Source organism: Balaenoptera borealis (genome assembly GCF_965194805.1).
Source record: "Balaenoptera borealis genome assembly, chromosome: 9".
NCBI classification, from domain to species: Eukaryota; Metazoa; Chordata; class Mammalia; order Artiodactyla; family Balaenopteridae; genus Balaenoptera; species Balaenoptera borealis.
In genome coordinates this window covers 111738865-111756531 of record NC_138873.1, presented here as the reverse complement: position 1 = coordinate 111756531, position 17667 = coordinate 111738865, and the positions used below count along the sequence as shown (strand labels likewise).

General features: G+C 43.2%; 1 protein-coding gene and 1 long non-coding RNA gene across 3 annotated transcripts in view; one reads left to right on the top strand and one right to left on the bottom strand.

Moving 5' to 3' along the window:
* LOC309634743 overlaps window positions 1-17667 on the top strand; it is a 632894-nt gene that overhangs the window by 417022 nt on the left and 198205 nt on the right. The gene's annotated exons all lie outside the window — the stretch shown is intronic.
* Window positions 1-17667, bottom strand: part of CD109 (CD109 molecule) — a 132608-nt gene that overhangs the window by 83539 nt on the left and 31402 nt on the right. For both annotated transcript variants that reach the window (XM_082405031.1, XM_082405032.1), the window contains one exon: window positions 15322-15447. In XM_082405031.1, the coding sequence (XP_082261157.1) occupies window positions 15322-15447 (126 nt within the window). The remainder of the gene's footprint in view (window positions 1-15321; window positions 15448-17667) is intronic.

Sequence of the window (17667 nt, the reverse complement as noted above, 5' to 3'; positions counted from 1 at the left end):
TTGCTGGGTAGAGTAATCTTGGTTGTAGGTTCTTCCCTTTCATCACTTTAAGTATATCATGCCACTCCCTTCTGGCTTGTAGAGTTTCTGCTGAGAAATCAGCTGTTAACCTTATGGGAGTTCCCTTGTATGTTATTTGTTGTTTTTCCCTTGTTGCTTTCAATAATTTTTCTTTGTCTTTAATTTTTGCCAATTTGATTACTATGTGTCTCGGTGTGTTTCTCCTTGGCTTTATCCTGTATGGGACTCGCTGCGCTTCCTGGACTTGGGTGGCTATTTCCTTTCCCATGTTAGGGAAGTTTTCGACTATAATCTCTTCAAATATTTTCTCGGGTCCTTTCTCTCTCTCTATTCTCCTACTGGGACCCCTATAATGTGAATGTTGTTGCGTTTAATGTTGTCCCAGAGGTCTCTTAGGCTGTCTTCATTTCTTTTCATTCTTTTTTCTTTATTCTGTTCCGCAGCAGTTGCTGCCAGCATTCCTAGGCTTGTGGCTACATCAGTCTTTAAGGCCAGCATCTTTAACTCTCTGCTCCATCTTCACATCACCTTCTCCTCTGTGTATCAGCAAGTAACTTCCGGTTTTGCAACTCTTAACCAAAAGAAAATACGCTAGAAAAGAATTTTAGGAGAAAGCTTTTGATGTGCTAGGAGTCACACACACCCCAGCCCCAGGGATCAGGTGGGAGTTGCTTGCCCCTCACTTCAAGCCTAGGGAAAAACGGCTTCAACTGGACAATCCAGAGAGCTGGATGTGTGTCCCCAGGAGCAACCTCAAGCTGTAGTGGGCAGGCACTTGACACACCTGAAAAACCTAGAGAGAAAACTACCGCTGCTGACCTGCTGCATGGAGGGCTGAGCCAAGACAGGATGCTGTGCTGAGTTTCAGGGAGCAAAGAGCACATGACCTTTTCCCCTCAACCAAATGTACAAAAAAAAGAGAGCCAGCATGAGGCTGTCTTCTATCCTAATCAAAACCAGCCTCCAGAGGCATAAGGCAACCCCAGGAGATGCAGCTGGAGGTGTACTGTAGACACCCAGGAGCTGAAGATGGAGCTGGAGGAAAGAGCCAGCTGGAGGACAGAGAGTCAAAAGCATCAAAGACACTTTGGAAGAGAGACTTCCCAGCACTGGTAGGGGTGCTCCAAAGAACCCACAAAAGAGCTCTAAGAAGGAAAGGTGTTCGTTTTAAATGCCTGCCAAGCCCAGAGAGCTCTGATGTCAGCTGACGACAGTATTATTTTAAACCATATTAAACATTTTTGTAGAATAAATATTGGAAAATTCATATGTCTCAGCCTTATACATCAAGTAAGAGGGTTTTCTGGGGTTTTTTTAACATCTTTATTGGAGTATAATTGCTTTACAATGGTGTGTTAGTTTCTGCTGTATAACAAAGTGAATCAGCTATACATATACACATATCCCCATGTCTCCTCCCTCTTGCATCTCCCTCCCACCCTCCCTATCCCACCCCTCTAGGTGGTCACAAAGCACCGAGCTGATCTCCCTGTGCTATGCAGCTGCTTCCCCCCACTAGCTATCTATTCTCATTTGGTAGTGTATATATGTCAGTGCTACTCTCTCACTTTGTCCCAGCTTACCCTTCCCCCTCTCCGTGTCCTCAGGTCCATTCTCTATGTCTGCGTCTTTATTCCTGTCCTACCCCTAGGTTCTTCAGAACCATTTTTTTCTTTTTTTTTTTTAGATTCCATATATATGTGTTGGCATATGGTATTTGTTTTTCTCTTTCTGACTTACTTCACTCTGTATGACAGTCTCTAGGTCCATCCACCTCACCACAAATAACTCAATTTTGTTTCTTTTTGTGGCTGAGTAATATTCCACTGCATATACGTGCCACATCTTCTTTATCCATTCATCTGTTGATGGACACTTAGATTGCTTCCATGTCCTGGCTATTGTAAATAGAGCTGCAATGAACATTGTGGTACATGACTCTTTTTGAATTATGGTTTTCTCAGGGTATATACCCAGTAGTGATGTAAGAGTTTTTTACCCCTCGCCTCTCTTCCCTCTACCCAATTCAATCCTGCAGGAGTGCAATACAGCCTCCTGAGTCGGGGACAGGCAGCCAGACCAGAGAAGACCCAAGCTGAGAGAAGGGGGCACTTAATTTTATTGGGCTGGACATATTAATTACTGAATGCAGACTTTTGCATGCATACATGTAACCAAAAATGACAGGACCTCTTATTACCAAAGAATAACCATAAAAGTGGTGGGATTTGCCCTCCACTTCAGGCACTGTTTACATCTGTCATTTCTCTAATATACATCTGTTGACGCTTTTGTGACTTACTAGTTTTTAAGTTCTTTGCTAATTTTACGATAAAAATCAAAGAGGGGAAAAAATAGGATATTACATGACTACTGTTCCATAGGTATTAAGGCTAAGCTTAGGAACATTAGTAGGGATCTGAATAAAGCTAAAAATATAGAACTTTCCTGTTGTATGTTAGGTGGGAAGAAACAACAGTCAGTAGACATCTAAAGATGATAAGACACAAACCCTACATTCAAGGTGCTTACAGTCAGGGAAGGCTACATGTAAGAATGCAAAGAGCTCTAGAATGAAGAGTCACAAGACTGTGGATAAGTCATTTCAGCTCTGGATTCCAGTTCCCTCAGCTGTAAAGTAAGGGATTTGGATCAGAGAACTTGTAAGCCTCTTACGCCTTTAAAATTCCATGCGTCAACTAGATGGAGGTGGAGGGACTGTACAACTTGGATGGGGTGAGGGGGTGGGGGTACTGAGGCTCGGAGCTGGGGAACAGAGCTGCAGAGCTGGCAGCAGGCACCGCGGGCCAGGGACCTTGAAACCCTGTCCCCCTAGAACAGAGTTCCCTTTCTGAGTTTATGATTAACCTCTCTCTCCAAAACTTTATTCCCTTTCTTGTCCCCTCTGACCTCAAGCCTGTGCTAGCTGAATGCCAATCAACCAGAGTCAGGTGACTAAGATCACTGTTGCCTATGACATCCTTAATGCACTAAAATCGCTGCTGTAGAGATCATCATTAACGTACAAACTCAGGCTGTTTCTCCAGGGCAAGATGAGCCTACAGACCCCCAAGCCATGGACCACCTGGCCAGAGAACTGTAAATCAGAGACTTCCTGACCCTCAAAACTACAAATAGAAATGTCACAAGATGATGATTAAGCTCGGCGTCTTTGTTCTTTTCCTTTAAAAACACCCCAACTCACAGACCAGGTTGGAGTGGACCTGACACTTGTTCCCCACTCCCTTGCTTGGCACCCTGAAATAAACCCCTACTCTGCTGCAAATACTGGCTGTCAGAGTTTGGCTTTCTGCACCTGAGCCTGAGCTCGGTAACAAAGTCGTCAAAGAGAAAATTGGAGGAGTTTGTGGGTCAAGCTGTGGAGGGTACTGGACATCTGGCTAATGTGTTAGATTTCATCTGTAGACAGTGGGAGGCTCTAGTAACTTTTATTTCACTCTGAATGTCAATGTTATAAATTTCATACCAGACTTCTGAGGACAGAGAAAGCAAACATGTATGTGAGTGATTCTCTCAAATTATAAAAGATATAAAAATGATACTTTCATTATTTCCCACTGATTATGAAAATAATGCATGGTCAATGTAAAAACACCCAAACATTATTCAGTAGAAAGAATGACATGTTTATGATAAACTCCCAAACAAAAGAAATCATCGATATTTGTTGTCTTATTATTGATTTTTGCAGAAAGTTTTTAGGCAGTAATATGACATGATTAAAGTAGTATTTTAGGGAGATCACAGCATGTGGGGTGATTAAAGGGAAAGGAACTGAAGTCAGGGAGACTCCCAGGGGCTCGCAGCTGTTTACCAAATACATGACTACCTTCTATGTTAGGTCATAATGTTCCAGTCTGAGGGTAACAGGGGACTGCTTTAGGGGGCAACAAAAACTAAAGAGGGATGGATGAATTCAAGAGACACTTTAAAGGAAGAAGTATTAGGTTCAGTGACTGACTGGGTCATGATTGGGGCAAAGCAGGAAGAGGGGTAAAAGGTTTAAGTTAATTAAGTAAGGAGGCCATTGGACTGATGGGGCTCTCACGCCATGGGTGCCCTATGTAAACAAACCAGGATCTAAGCCTGTGAATGCCTCACGGTTATGAAATCAAAATGCTAAGGACAACCAATCAGATACAGTCACCTAGGCTTTAAGCTATGGTCAATCTATGATTTCCTTTCTTTGCTTCCATCTTTTCTCTATAAAGTCTCTCCTTCACCTCTTGTCTGAGGGGACTGTCCAACCACTTCCAGTTTGGCACTGCCAATTCCAATCGATTTCTGCTCAAATAAACTCAAATTTTTTAACATGCTTCAGTTTACCTTTTGAGATTTTGAGATTTCAAGCATGGTCTTTGGGAGACTGTAAGGTTTTTGAGAAAGCAGGAGAAAGGAGAAGCCCGTGAACAGGTCAAGGTTTTGGTCTTAGATATGAAGAATTATATCTTTTCTGTAAAAGAAAAGGATAAGCATGAGATGGGTGCAAGCAAGGTAGATATGTAAACGTGGCAGAGAAATTTAAAGAAACTCCTATCTGATGACATCTGTTTTCTTTACAAAGTAGAAAGGGAGATTATCTACTGAGAGTGAGGAGGGAGAAACCAGAATCTCCCCATAAGATAGCATTTTCTTGAATCCCTTCCCTCATTAGAAAGAATCACAAATATTCTGGTACCCATCAAGACTGGAACTAAACATCCGAAGAACTGAAGTTGTTCTATACCCGATAATTACCCATAGTGATAGGACTTGGGAAGAATGGATCTAACCAACAACCAAGACACAGACTGTTGTCTGTGACACAGGGCTCCAGGTGGAAGGATCCTGGTCCAGGTATCCTATGCCACGAGCACATTCACACCCTAAGAAGTTTCACCATTGGCTGTACCAAATACATTATGCTGTACAAGGGACAAACTGGTCTCCTTAGTAGAAAAGTACGAACTAGAAGCATGCTCTCTTTAAAAACAAACAAAAATCACTCATTTAACCCTCTCTGTTCCTACTGAAAGTGCAAAGAATTGAGGTCTTCAAAGACATGCAACATGACCAGCTTTCTTGGGCACCAAACTCAAGCAAGAGGAAAGAGCAGAAGTGTAGCTACAGCTTTGTACTGAATGGGAAAGGCACACCCTTGAGGCAAAATAATTCCATTTGCTGCTCACTTCTCCTTTTCTTACTCCACCCAGCGCCTCAGTACTCATTTCAGGCTCCACCTTGGTACCCAGTGCTGCCGCCAGCAGCTGGCGTCCAGTGAGTTACAACTCTCCCCTATGCCACTGACAAGTAAGCATCATACAGGACTACACACATCACATGAGTATCAAGTTGCTGCCTTTGAGGTTGTACAATAATAAGATACAATCATTGGGTCCACTGCATAAAGGGTATCCAGGACCTCTCTGTACTTTCTGTGACTCTACCTCAAATAAAAAGTTCTTTTAAAAATTAATCTTCCTACAGATTCACAGACATAGAAAGCAAACTTATTGTTACCAAAGGGGAAAATGGGGGGGATCAATTAGGAGTTCATGATTAACAGATACACACTACTATATATAAAATAGATAAACAACAAGGACCTACTATAGAGCACAGGGAAATATATTCAATATTTTGTAAAAGCCTATAATGGAAAAGAACTTGAAAAAATGGATATATATGTATACATAACTGAATCACTGTGCTGACACCTGAAAAAAACACAGCATCGTAAATCAACTGTACTTCAATTTAAAAAAAGAGATGCAAGTCTAAAAAAAAAAATTAAAATCATAGAACTAAAAAAAAAACAATTAATCTTATGGCTCATAATACCAAGATTATACAGTCTGCTAGGTGACAGCAAGCTAATCCTTAATAAATACACTAATGGATATTACATAGTTCCCTACCAGGCAACGCATATGCTGTAACATGAGTCTCCTAGGCTCAAACCCTCAATTCAAAGTCCTGGCTGTTGTGTTCAGAATCTGAGACATTTTTGAAAACAATGCAATGTATGAGGGAGTGACACGTGTGGCACCCGAAAATCATGTGACAGAGGTGGGCATCCTCCCCACCAATGCATCCAGACAGCCCTGTTGACATCTATGTTCAACCAAAAAAGTGACTGCCTTAAAACAGCAATTGCAGCACATATTAAATAATTTAATGTTATAGAGCTGAAAAGTATCAGGAAATCTAGCTTGTAGCCCTGACCCTACCCTAACACCACCTGAGCCCAAACAGGTCACTTAGATTCTTCCTCCGTCAAAGGAGGAGATGGGTCTGGGTTACCTCTAAGATCCTCTCCAGCACCAAAACCCTGTGAGATGTGCTGACAGACTTCTCAGACTCCCCATTTCACTGATGATCAGGACATGCTAAATTCCGATCCCAAAGTTTTCTCACTGAAGAGAAGGGTCGGTAAGGGACAGGTGAAAGGAAGGGCATCCCTAGGGTAGCTTCTGGAGAGAAAGAACAAGACAAGGAACTCCTGACATAAATTAGCTTGGAGCCAGAATTTAATTAAATGCGCACCCCCAGGGACTGACAATTAGCAGATCAAAAGACCTAATAAAGTCACAGGAATAATACGGCACAAAACATGTGCATGCATCTTGAATCTCACAAGAGACCAGGATATTCAGTTCTTGACTGAAATCTTTTTTAATCTTCAAAATCAGAAAGTCCAGAATATTAATCCAAAAGGCCTGTTTCCTACTGGCTCACAGGTGCACCAAGTACACAACTATATATTGCACATATTCTCAAAATGAAAATATATGAACCTATCTCTACTAAGTTGTAGTCTCATATAGAAGACTGGGGCTATAGGTCAGAGAGCATCACAAAGGATAATGACCAGTAGCAACAGTCTAGGAGAAACCGTTCAATCACTCCGTTCACTCATTCTTTCATCCCACAAGCATAAATGAGTTCCTACAACAGGACAGAATAAATGTGGAAATTAATCACACAGAACTCTTGTCTTATGGATGCAACCCAAGTGCCCATCAACAGATGACTGGCTTAAGAAGATGTGATACGTGTGTGTGTGTGTGTGTGTGTGTATATATATGTATATATATATGTATATATATATATATATATAATGGAATACTACTTAGCTGTAAAAAAGAACGAAATTTTGCCATTTTCAGTAACGTGGATGGACCTAGAGAATATTATGCTTAGTGAACTAGGCCAGAGAAAGATAAATACTGTGATATAACTCGTATGTGGAATCTAAAAAATAATACAAATGAATCTATATACAAAACAGAAATACACTCACAGACATAGAAAACAAACTTATGGTTACCAAAGGGGAAAGGTGGAGGGGGAAGGGATAAATTAGGAGTATGGGATTAACAGACACAAACTACTATACACAAAATAGACAAGCAACAAGGATTTACCGTATATCACAGGAAATTTTACCCAATATCTTGTAATAACCTATAATGGAATATAATCTGAGAAAAAGACAAATCACTATGCTGCACACCTGAAATTAACACAATATTATAAATCAACTCTACTTCAATTTAAAAAAAAAGAACTTGAGTCTTCAAGGAACTCACAGTCTAATAAGTAAGGCAGTCATATTCTGTAAAGCTACACTGATCACGGTTTGGAAAGATGAAACAAATTCTGGAAATTGATGGTGGTGATGTTTGTACAACCATGTGAATGGACTTGATGCTACTGAACTACACACTTAAAAATGGCTAAGACGGTAAATTTCATGTATACCTTACCACACCAAAAAAGGAGAAAGAAAAGGCTACACGGACCAGTAAGTGCTGTAGAGGTGCTGGGTAGAAGGACCTAGGGAAGAAGGGAGAATGAAGTGCTAGCCTCCACCAGTTGACATGCTCTAAAAAACCAAAATTCTAAAACTAACTCCTCCTTCCTTTTTTCACTGCACATGCAAGCAAGAACTTAAGGTCTTTCCCCCAAAAAGCAGCCTTCTTTCAAGCAGAGGCTAGCAAAAGGATTTTGGAAGCCACATCCACATTCCAGAGAGGATACACTGTTTGCTGACCTGTCACAGGTGGGTCCATGCTCTGTTCAGCTGTCATCACCAGCCAGGGGATCACCAGATGCCACTTGTGGAGCGTTCCAAGCTCAAGAGCTGTCCAAACGAATGTGTGCTCTTTTGCAAAGGACAATGGCTTCAGAAAAACCCTGACAGCAGAAGCAAACTGACCAGGGAACAGCTAAGCAGAAAGATAAGGAGAGGCAGAAAGGCTATAAAAGGCCACACAGCACCCCTCTACCTGACGTTCCACAACAACTAGCTCAGGAGAAAGGAGGTATTGTTACAAACAAAGGAACAATTCAGTGCAGACTGCCTCTGAACTACACAACAATTTTACACCCACAAACTAGCACACAGGGCTTCAAAAAAGTGATCTCGGGCCTCGGGGCTATCGCGCTTTCTACCTTCTATTTCTTGTCTGCCAGCCCAACACTGGCCTAAGATCAAAACAAGGGCTGAGAAACTGCAGTCAGATGCAGCCAGAAGAGACTAAGAGGTCGTCTGGTTCAGGGGTTCCTACGCAGGCTGTGTATCCAAATCTCCAGAAAAGCTGTTGTAAAAAATTAAGACCGTGACCCCAAATCTGCTTTAGGAAGTCTAGGCTGCCAGGGGGCCGTGCGGAGCTACTCACCTAGAGGGGTCAAGTAAGTAGCTCCGTCTCACCACCAGGGAGTTCCAAGAACAAATCGGGGGCGTGCCTTTTCCACTACCCACCACCGCCTCTCACTGGAAGAGACAGAACCCGAAGATGCCTAGCTGTGGGCACACAGCAGCACTTCTCAAAACGTGGTCCTGAAAACAAATAGGATCTCCTAGAGCGCTAATGTAACATGCAAACTCCTAGGTCGCTGCCTGCGAAACTGACTTGCCCTCTGGGGGCGGGGCTCTGGGCTGCACAACTTGAACGAGAGCCGCCATCGGCGGGTTCCCAGGCACACGGGTGCTTAGGAAGCACGGCTAAGTTCCAGCAGCGGGAGCTGTACCAGCCACTCTGGGAGGAAAGACACGCTGTCTGCTCCCAAGGAAGGAAGGTGCAGGGCTGCGATATCCAGAAGCAGGGCTCTCTCAGTGCTCTTCCTTCAGGTCCTCAGAGGAATGTGACACCCATGCTTGAGTCGCCCAGAGACCTGAAACTCTGGGCCAGCCGAGGCTGCCCAAGGGAGAAGGCAGTGCGGTAAGATCCCTCCTGCCTCCTGGCAGCGTGGTGCTCAGACACCAGCGCCAGCCTCTCTTTTAAAGAACCTCTAAAACTGCCTTCTAGTAACCTGGAATACAATTTATAACCAAAGATGCCAGAAACTTTGCGACTAAATCCAGAATCTACATACAACAGAAGATGCGTCAGCCTTAAAGAGGAAGGAAATTCTGACGCGTGCTATAACCTGGATGAGCCTTGAAGACATTAAACTAAGTGGAATAAAGTCACAAAAAGACATACACTCTATGAGTCCACTTATGTGAGGTACTTAGAGTAGTCAAAATCATGGAGACAGAAAGTAGAACGATGGGTGCCGGGGACATGAGGGCAGGGCTGGGAGGAGGGAAATGGGCAGGTATTGTTTCATAGGTACAGAGTTTCAGTTTTGCAAGATGAAAAGAGTTCTGGAGAGGGATGGTGCACAACATTGTTGCAAAACATTGTGAATGTATTTAATACCACTGAACTGTACACTTAAAAATAGTTAAGACAGTACATCTCCTGTTATGTATATTTTACCACAATTTTTAAAATAGGGAGAAAAAGAAAAAACATTTGCAACTATTTGGGAGAACCATGGACACCAGTCAAGAGATAAGGCAACTAGAGAAATACTACAAAAAACAAAAATACAAGCGATGCCTGACTTTTAAAACAAATCATCTTCCCAAGGTGTATTTGTAAGATGATTATCAACTTAGAGCACATTTCCCCACTTGACCTATAATGTACATGAGGTAAAACACGTGTCTGTGGAGGGGTATTATGGCTAAAATAAACCCCTTCCCTCTGCGAGGAGGGTCTGGTGCTCCAGGAACTTAAGGGAGAACTGATGGAAAAGGGCCTGGAGACGTGGAAGGGACCAAAGCGTGGGAGAGGCGGCAGGGACGGTGATTGTTCCCAAAGCAGCAAAGAACAAGTCCCATCCGATGCAATCATATAGATTAAGTATATGTATAAATAGCACACAAAAAAGTCAGCGTTCTTACTAAACTTTACTAACTTTAAGAGGGCTTAAAAATAATAATCATCAAGACTTGCTTTAGGGCTTCCCTGGTGGCGCAGTGGTTGAGAATCTGCCTGCTAATGCAGGGGACACGGGTTCGAGCCCTGGTCTGGGAAGATCCCACATGCCGCGGAGCAACTAGGCCCGTGAGCCACAACTACTGAGCCTGCGCGTCTGGAGCCTGTGCTCCGCAACAAGAGAGGCCGCGATAGTGTGAGGCCCGCGCACCGCGATGAAGAGTGGCCCCCGCTTGCCGCAACTAGAGAAAGCCCTCGCACAGCAACGAAGACCCAACACAGCCAAAAATAAATTAATTAATTAATTTTTTTTTTTTTTAAAAAGACTTACTTTATAATGATGCCACTCTGATTATCTGCATGTCACTACAAATCAAAGCTCTGGTAAGTCCTGTATACATTGCCCTCAGTAGTAACACTAAAATCAGGCCATATTTTTTCTAGAGACAAAATGGGATTTCAAAAGTCTCCTGAAAATAATTATTTTCCCCTCCCTAAAATTTATACTAAGAATGGTCACTGCCTTGGGAAAATAAAAATATGGTCTATAATGGTGGATTGTTTAAATAATAAATATATTTCCTCCATAATAATTATTCACAGCTAAAAGGAAAAGAGTTTAATAATAAGCAATATAGAGTCCTTGAATGCTGTGCAGGAGTCAAGGAAAAATAAACCAGAGACCAAGGCTTGATCCAGTTTGCTTCTCATAACATTTCTTTGACTATACTGACCTCTGGTGGCCATTGGAGGAGTTTTTTTTGTTTTTTGTTTTTTGTTTTTTGTTTTTTGTTTTTTAATAACGGGGCTTATTTTCCCTTAGTTGGGTGCTTTAACATTGTATCATCTAGGGGGGGATCCTTTCACAATGTATATGTATATTAAATCATCACATTGTACACTTTATCTTACAATTTTATTTGTCAATTATATCTCAATAAAGCTGGAAGGAAAAAACATGATATCACCACTAATAAGTTCCTGATCAATATGCCTGTCTTCAAAAAGATAAAGATGTTTATAGAATGTGGAAAAGGGGACATTATATTTAGTTCAAGACCAATGACTATGATATAGCTTTCACGAATTCATTGAACAAGTACTGACTTCTACCTTGTGCGAAGGACCGTGCTAAGTCTCCAAGACACAGGGGAACGAGGCTCTGCCTACAGACCTCATACAGACTCTGCGTATCAGGTCCTGCCAATCAAGTGACAGGAATGGACCAAGAGAAGCACAGCGTGCTACGCAAACGTCCAGAGGCGCTAGGCCATCAAAGATAATGCCTGAGGACAAAAGCAAGGAGCTAGAAAAACAGCAGAAAAACAGCGTTCCAGGCAGAAGAAGCAGCCCGCGGGGAAGGCTCTGGGACAGGACAGACTGGCGAGTTTAAGAAACTTAAGGAGTAATACATCTAAAGCATAGAGTTCAAGGGTAAGGGTGGCCCTTAACGAGGCCAAAGAGGTGGGCAAGGACCAGATTCGGTGAATGTTTTTTAATTTTTTAAGCACTTGAATTTCCTTAAGAGCATTTACCTTCTTTTTCCTATTAAAGCAATAGGACAGGTCAAGTCCACAAACTACTACCTGAGAAATCCGGTAATTCTTTCACCCTACAGTCTCACACCTCCCAGCCTTTCTCCACTATTCTAGTCTCCTCTCTCCCCTGGTACATACTCTGTGTGCCACTCACTGAACAAAGGAATCCCTCAGAGGCTGCTACCCGCAAGGCTGAGACCGGGTCACTGCGCAGAGGTGGCCTCGGAATGGACCAGCGATGGACATCGGACCCAGTGACCCATCCACGGGCTGCCCGCCACCCATGCAGAGGCTTGCTTGTAGTACTCTGAGGAGATGGTTATCAGGCTGAGCCAATGCGCTCAGTCCAGATCTGGACCAGAGGACATCCTAGAGGTCGGAGAGAAGCGAGGGGAACGGGGCCGACCACAAGCACAGAGGAAGCTGCTGGCCCCAAAGCACAGGCGCTCATGTTGACAACAGACCATCTTTATCCCCAGGGGGCCTGAGTGAGACTTGCTCCTTGGAGGCACCTGACGGGCCTCACTGACTGAGCGCCTCACAAGTCCTCTGCTGTTGCACTACTTCGTGTTCTTCTGTCACCCTTGTGTCACTTAACTTTGTCATATTAGTCATCTCCCCACAGTAGTCTTTGATGACAGAGATCAGGTGTTAGGCTTCCTGGTATCACATCACAGCACTATAAGCCCTCAACACATATTTGATGGAGGATGGTAGATAGATGGATGAATGGATAGATGGATGGATGGACAAACAGCTGATTCGTGGGGAAATGATAATGAAACCAAAACGTGGGAACAGAGAATAAAGTCCTAACTCCTTAAAACTCACAACATGCGTCCTAATCTGCAGCTCCCAGCATCCTCGACATGTGTCAGTCCCTCCGTTCTCCCCAGTCCCCAGACCCCGGGGCTCTCCTCCACCTTCCCCGCCTCGACACAGACCCTCCTCTCTCCTACGTCTCACGAACACCTACTCTGTCCTCCTTTTCTACAAGCTCCAATGTCTGGTCCACCCCTCGTTCATCACCCCCCGCTCTCAGCGCCTGTAACTCCTCGCACGCTTTCTCATTTCCTCTGTGGCACAAACTCTCCACGAGCCCAGTGCGCTCCTTATCTTCATGCAGACGCTCAAAAACCATGTGCTAAGGGGACCTAGCTCTGCTTTTAAAATGTGGCCCCCGAAAATGCTAACTAAAGGAAAATTTTTTAATTTTTAATTTATTAGGTACTTGGTACTTTTATCTCACCTCAGGCCACCTGCTAATGAATGACTATTCCTTCTAATAAAGTGGCTCTCGAAGGAGGAGGGAGAGGGCATTTTTCGAAGGGGACATTTGGTGACATCTGGAGACATCTCTGGTTGTCACGACTTGGAGGGAGGGGACGGCTGCAACTGGCATTTAGTGAGTAAAGGTCAGAGATGTTGCTAAACGTCCCACAGTGCACAGGACATCCCCGCAACAAACAATTTTTTACCGTAATGTCAAAAGTGAGAAGCCCTGTTCTAATAGAATTTTTAAAGCTCTTATTTGTGAATTTATATACATTTTAATAAATTCCAAAGAAAAAAGTTAGAAAATATTCAGTGAATCTTCAAACACCACAGAGTGATGCACCAGAGAAAACCCGAGGCGGAGACACGGAGGGCGTTCTAGTGCCCCTGCCCTGTTAGATCTCAGAGCCATGGGAGTTGACAGCAAATACGGGAGTAAGCGGGGGAGCTGGGCAGAAAGAAGCATTGGGGAGCAGAAGATTGCGGTAGCTGTTAAGGTCATTAGAGTTTTGTTTTTGTTTTTGCTTTTGTTTTTAACATCTTTATTGGAGTATAATTGCTTTACAATGCTGTGCTAGTTTCTACCGTACAACAAAGTGAATCAGCTATACATATACCTATATCCCCATATCCCCTCCCTCTTGCGTCTCCCTCCCACCCTCCCTATCCCACCCCTCTAGGTGGTCACAAAGCACCGAGCTGATCTCCCTGTGCTATGTGGCTGCTTCCCACTAGCTATCTATTTTACATTTGGTAGTGTATATAAGTCCATGCCACTCTCTCACTTCATCCCAGCTTACCCTTCCCCCTCCCTGTGTCCTCAAGTCCATTCTCTACGTCTGTGTCTTTATTCCTGTCCTGCCCCTAGGTTCGTCAGAACCTTTTTTTTTTTTTAGATTCCATATATATGTGTTAGCATACAGTATTTGTTTTTCTCTTTCTGACTTACTTCACTCTGTATGACAGACTCTAACTCCATCCACCTCACTACAAATAACTCAATTTCCTTCCTTTTTATGGCTGAGTAATATTCCATTGTATATATGTGCCGCATCTTCTTTATCCATTCATCTGTCGGTGGACACTTAGGTTGCTTCCATGTCCTGGCTATTGTAAATAGTGCTGCAATGAACATTGGGGTACATGTATCTTTTTGAATTATGGTTTTCTCAGGGTATATGCCCAGCATTGGGATTGCTGGGTCATATGGTAGTTCTATTTTTAGTTTTTCAAGGAACTTCCATACTGTTCTCCATAGTGGCTGTATCAATTTACATTCCCACCAACAGTGCAAGAGGGTTCTCTTTTCTCCACACCCTCTCCATCATTTATTGTTTGTAGATTTTTTGATCATGGCCATTCTGACCAGTGTGAGGTGGTACCTCATTGTAGTTTTGATTTGCGTTTCTCTAATGATTAGTGATTTTGAGCATCCTTTCATGTGTTTGTTGGCTGCATGAGCTGCTTGTATATTTGGGAGATGAATCCTCTGTCCGTTGATTCGTTTGCAAATATTTTCTCCCATTCTGAGGGTTGTGTTTTCATCTTGTTTATGGTTTCCTTTGCTGTGCAAAAGCTTTTAAGTTTCATTAGGTCCCACTTGTTTATTTTTGTCTTTATTTCCATTACTCTAGGACGTGGGTCAAAAAGGATCTTGCTGTAATTTATGTCATAGAGTGTTCTGCCTATGTTTTCCTCTAAGAGTTTTATAGTGTCTGGCCTTATGAAATTAGAACACTCCCTAACACCATATACAAAAATAAACTCAAAATGGATTAAAAACCTAAAGGTCACTAGAGTTTTTAAAACAAAGATAAAGTAGGTTAGACCAATCTCTCATCAGAAGTCATTACTCTGAGACATAAGATTTGCCAAATAATAGCTATGTATTCATTATTTAGTTTTAAAATACTCAATGTGTGCAATAACTAAATACAGTAAATATTTAATCAGCTTTATACTAAAATGTGAAATGTCTTAACCTTCAAACATTACATTATGTAAAAAGACAACAATGATTAAAACTCTAATATGTTATAACACAGGCTAACCCATTGGTAACAATAGTAAATTAAAAATAAAACCACTTAAATTATCTAGATACTCAGATTAATGTTTTTCTCTTCACTAAATAAATGACTTCAGAGATATTTTCCCCACCGGACCTATTTAAAACATTTTAACATTCCCCCCCAAAATGTATTTATACTCACATTCACTTGAACTTGGATGGACCAGTCACCAAGTATTGGATGGGAAGATAATTGGAAAGTTTTGGAAACGACTCCAAGATCACTTTGTTCTGACAACCACTGTTGGATCAAATTTGACTTGGGATCCTACAATGAAAACCATATGCATGTTAACGATATAAAGACCCCCATGTGACGTGGATCCGACCTGGTTACGGATACGGCCCTGCAGTGCTCCCAGGCACATCCAAAATGTGGGACAGAGGGAGCTCTTGGAAAATGTCAGCTCTATACTACCAAAGAAGATGAATAAAAATTACTTCTTTTCTCATATTCTCCTGAGAACGCCTTTATCCTGCTCTACCTTTTAAATCTTGGCACGTGCTTCCTTCTACATGAAACACTACATCACGTACCTCACCAAACCTGCGCTGCTGCTGGTGTTGTTGCTGAGAGGAAACCCCACTGCAGGGATAACGGGCCCCTGTATTAAGGGCACTCTGCCTTCTCACCACCACTCACACGTCCTTCAGTCACTAGGATTCTCCTCCAGAGTAGGATTATCCTCCCATTACAGCTGAGAAAACGGGCGCCCAGAGAGGTTAGGTAAGCCCTCAACCACAAACAGCTGGTCCGATATCACAGCACCAACATGTGACGGAACTCAGGATTCAAACGCACGTGTCTTTTGATTCGACAAAAGCGGTGTCACGGGGGTGCTTAACCAAGGGGATGCGTGAAGAACACCGGAGTCTTCCCAGGCTCTCCCAGAGCACGCTCCCTCCATCCAATCCCATCCCAGCCCTGCCAACTCTGCCCCTTTAACATCTCACATCCAACCACCGTTTTCTAACTATCGCAACTAACCTCTCTCCTCCAGTCTTGCCCCTCCGATACGTCTTCCCCACCGCCAGACACAAACCTGTGGCTGAGGCAAAGGGGTTGCAACACCAGACACACTTCCTGGCAAATTACAAGCAATGAGCAAACGCTCGCTATGACCAGTGTATCAGACCACCGGGTGACGATGACTTCTGTTCGCGAACGGAATGAGATCTACACTCCTCTGCATAGTTTACAAGGCTTAGGAAGCTGACCCCACCTACATTTCTAGGCACATCTTCCTCCAGACATACAGACTTGTTTGCAATTCGCCCCAAATGCCCACGCACCTACGCCTCTACCGTTGCTGCATGGGAGGTCCTTCCTTCCTTGCCCACATGGTGAAATAAGCTCCAACTTCCTGCCTTCTACACATGCCTCCAAGAGGCAGGAGTGACCACTCCCTGGAGAAACCCCAATGCGCCCAGAGTTTACCCCCCTGATATGTACTACTGTTTAAGGTTCTCATTTGTTATCTGGGTTTTTTGGTGTCTTTTGTCATTGTTACTTTTTGGTTTTGGTGTTTCTTTGTTCCCTGGATTATGAACTCCGGGATCAAATTTTTTCCCTGATTCTTTTTTTTTTTTTTTTGAATTTTATTTTAGTTATTTTTTTATATAGCAGGTTCTTATTAGTTATCCATTTTATACATATTAGTGTATATATGTCAATCCCAATCTCCCAATTCATCCCACCACCATCACTGATTCCTAATCTCTATCCTCTGACTCAAGGTAGCGGGTTGGCCTGGTTATTAGAAGCCAGAGGAAACCTCACTCCGCGAGCGGGGGAGAGTGTGTAAGTCGGGGTAAGTACAATGCTGAGAACTGAGTAGGAAGTGGTCTAGGAAGGCAGAAACTAATTGTTAAAACCAAAGACCAGGGCTCTTCCCTGGTGGTGCAGTGGTTAAGAATCCTCCTGCCAATGCAGGGGACACAGGTTCGATCCCTGGTCCGGGAAGATCCCACATGCCGCGGAGCAACTAAGCCTGCAAGCCACAACAACTAAGCCTGCGCTCTAGAGCCTGCACGCCACAACTACTGAGCCCATGAGCCACAACTACTGAAACCTGTGCGTCTAGAGCCCGTGCTCCGCAACAAGAGAAGCCACTGCAATGAGAAGCCCGCGCACCGCAACAAAGAGTAGCCCCCGCTCGCCACAATTAGAGAAAGCCTGTGTGCAGCAACGAAGACCCAACACAGCCAAAAATAAATTAATTAATTAAAAAAAAAAAAAAGCCAAAGACCACAAGCGAGTCAAGAATAAGCAGGTCACCATCCTTGGCAAGCCCTGGGGCAGGCACTGCAGTCAGAGCTGGCTCTCCTGCCCCTGTCAAGACTGGGATGGCTACGGAGCTCAAAGGATCAAAAACAAATGAAGAAATACAGAGTGAATAAATATCTGCTGTCTAATAATGAAGGGAATGCAAAGGAAAACAATGAAAGGCCATTTTTCTTCCATCACACTGACAAAAATAAAAAATGA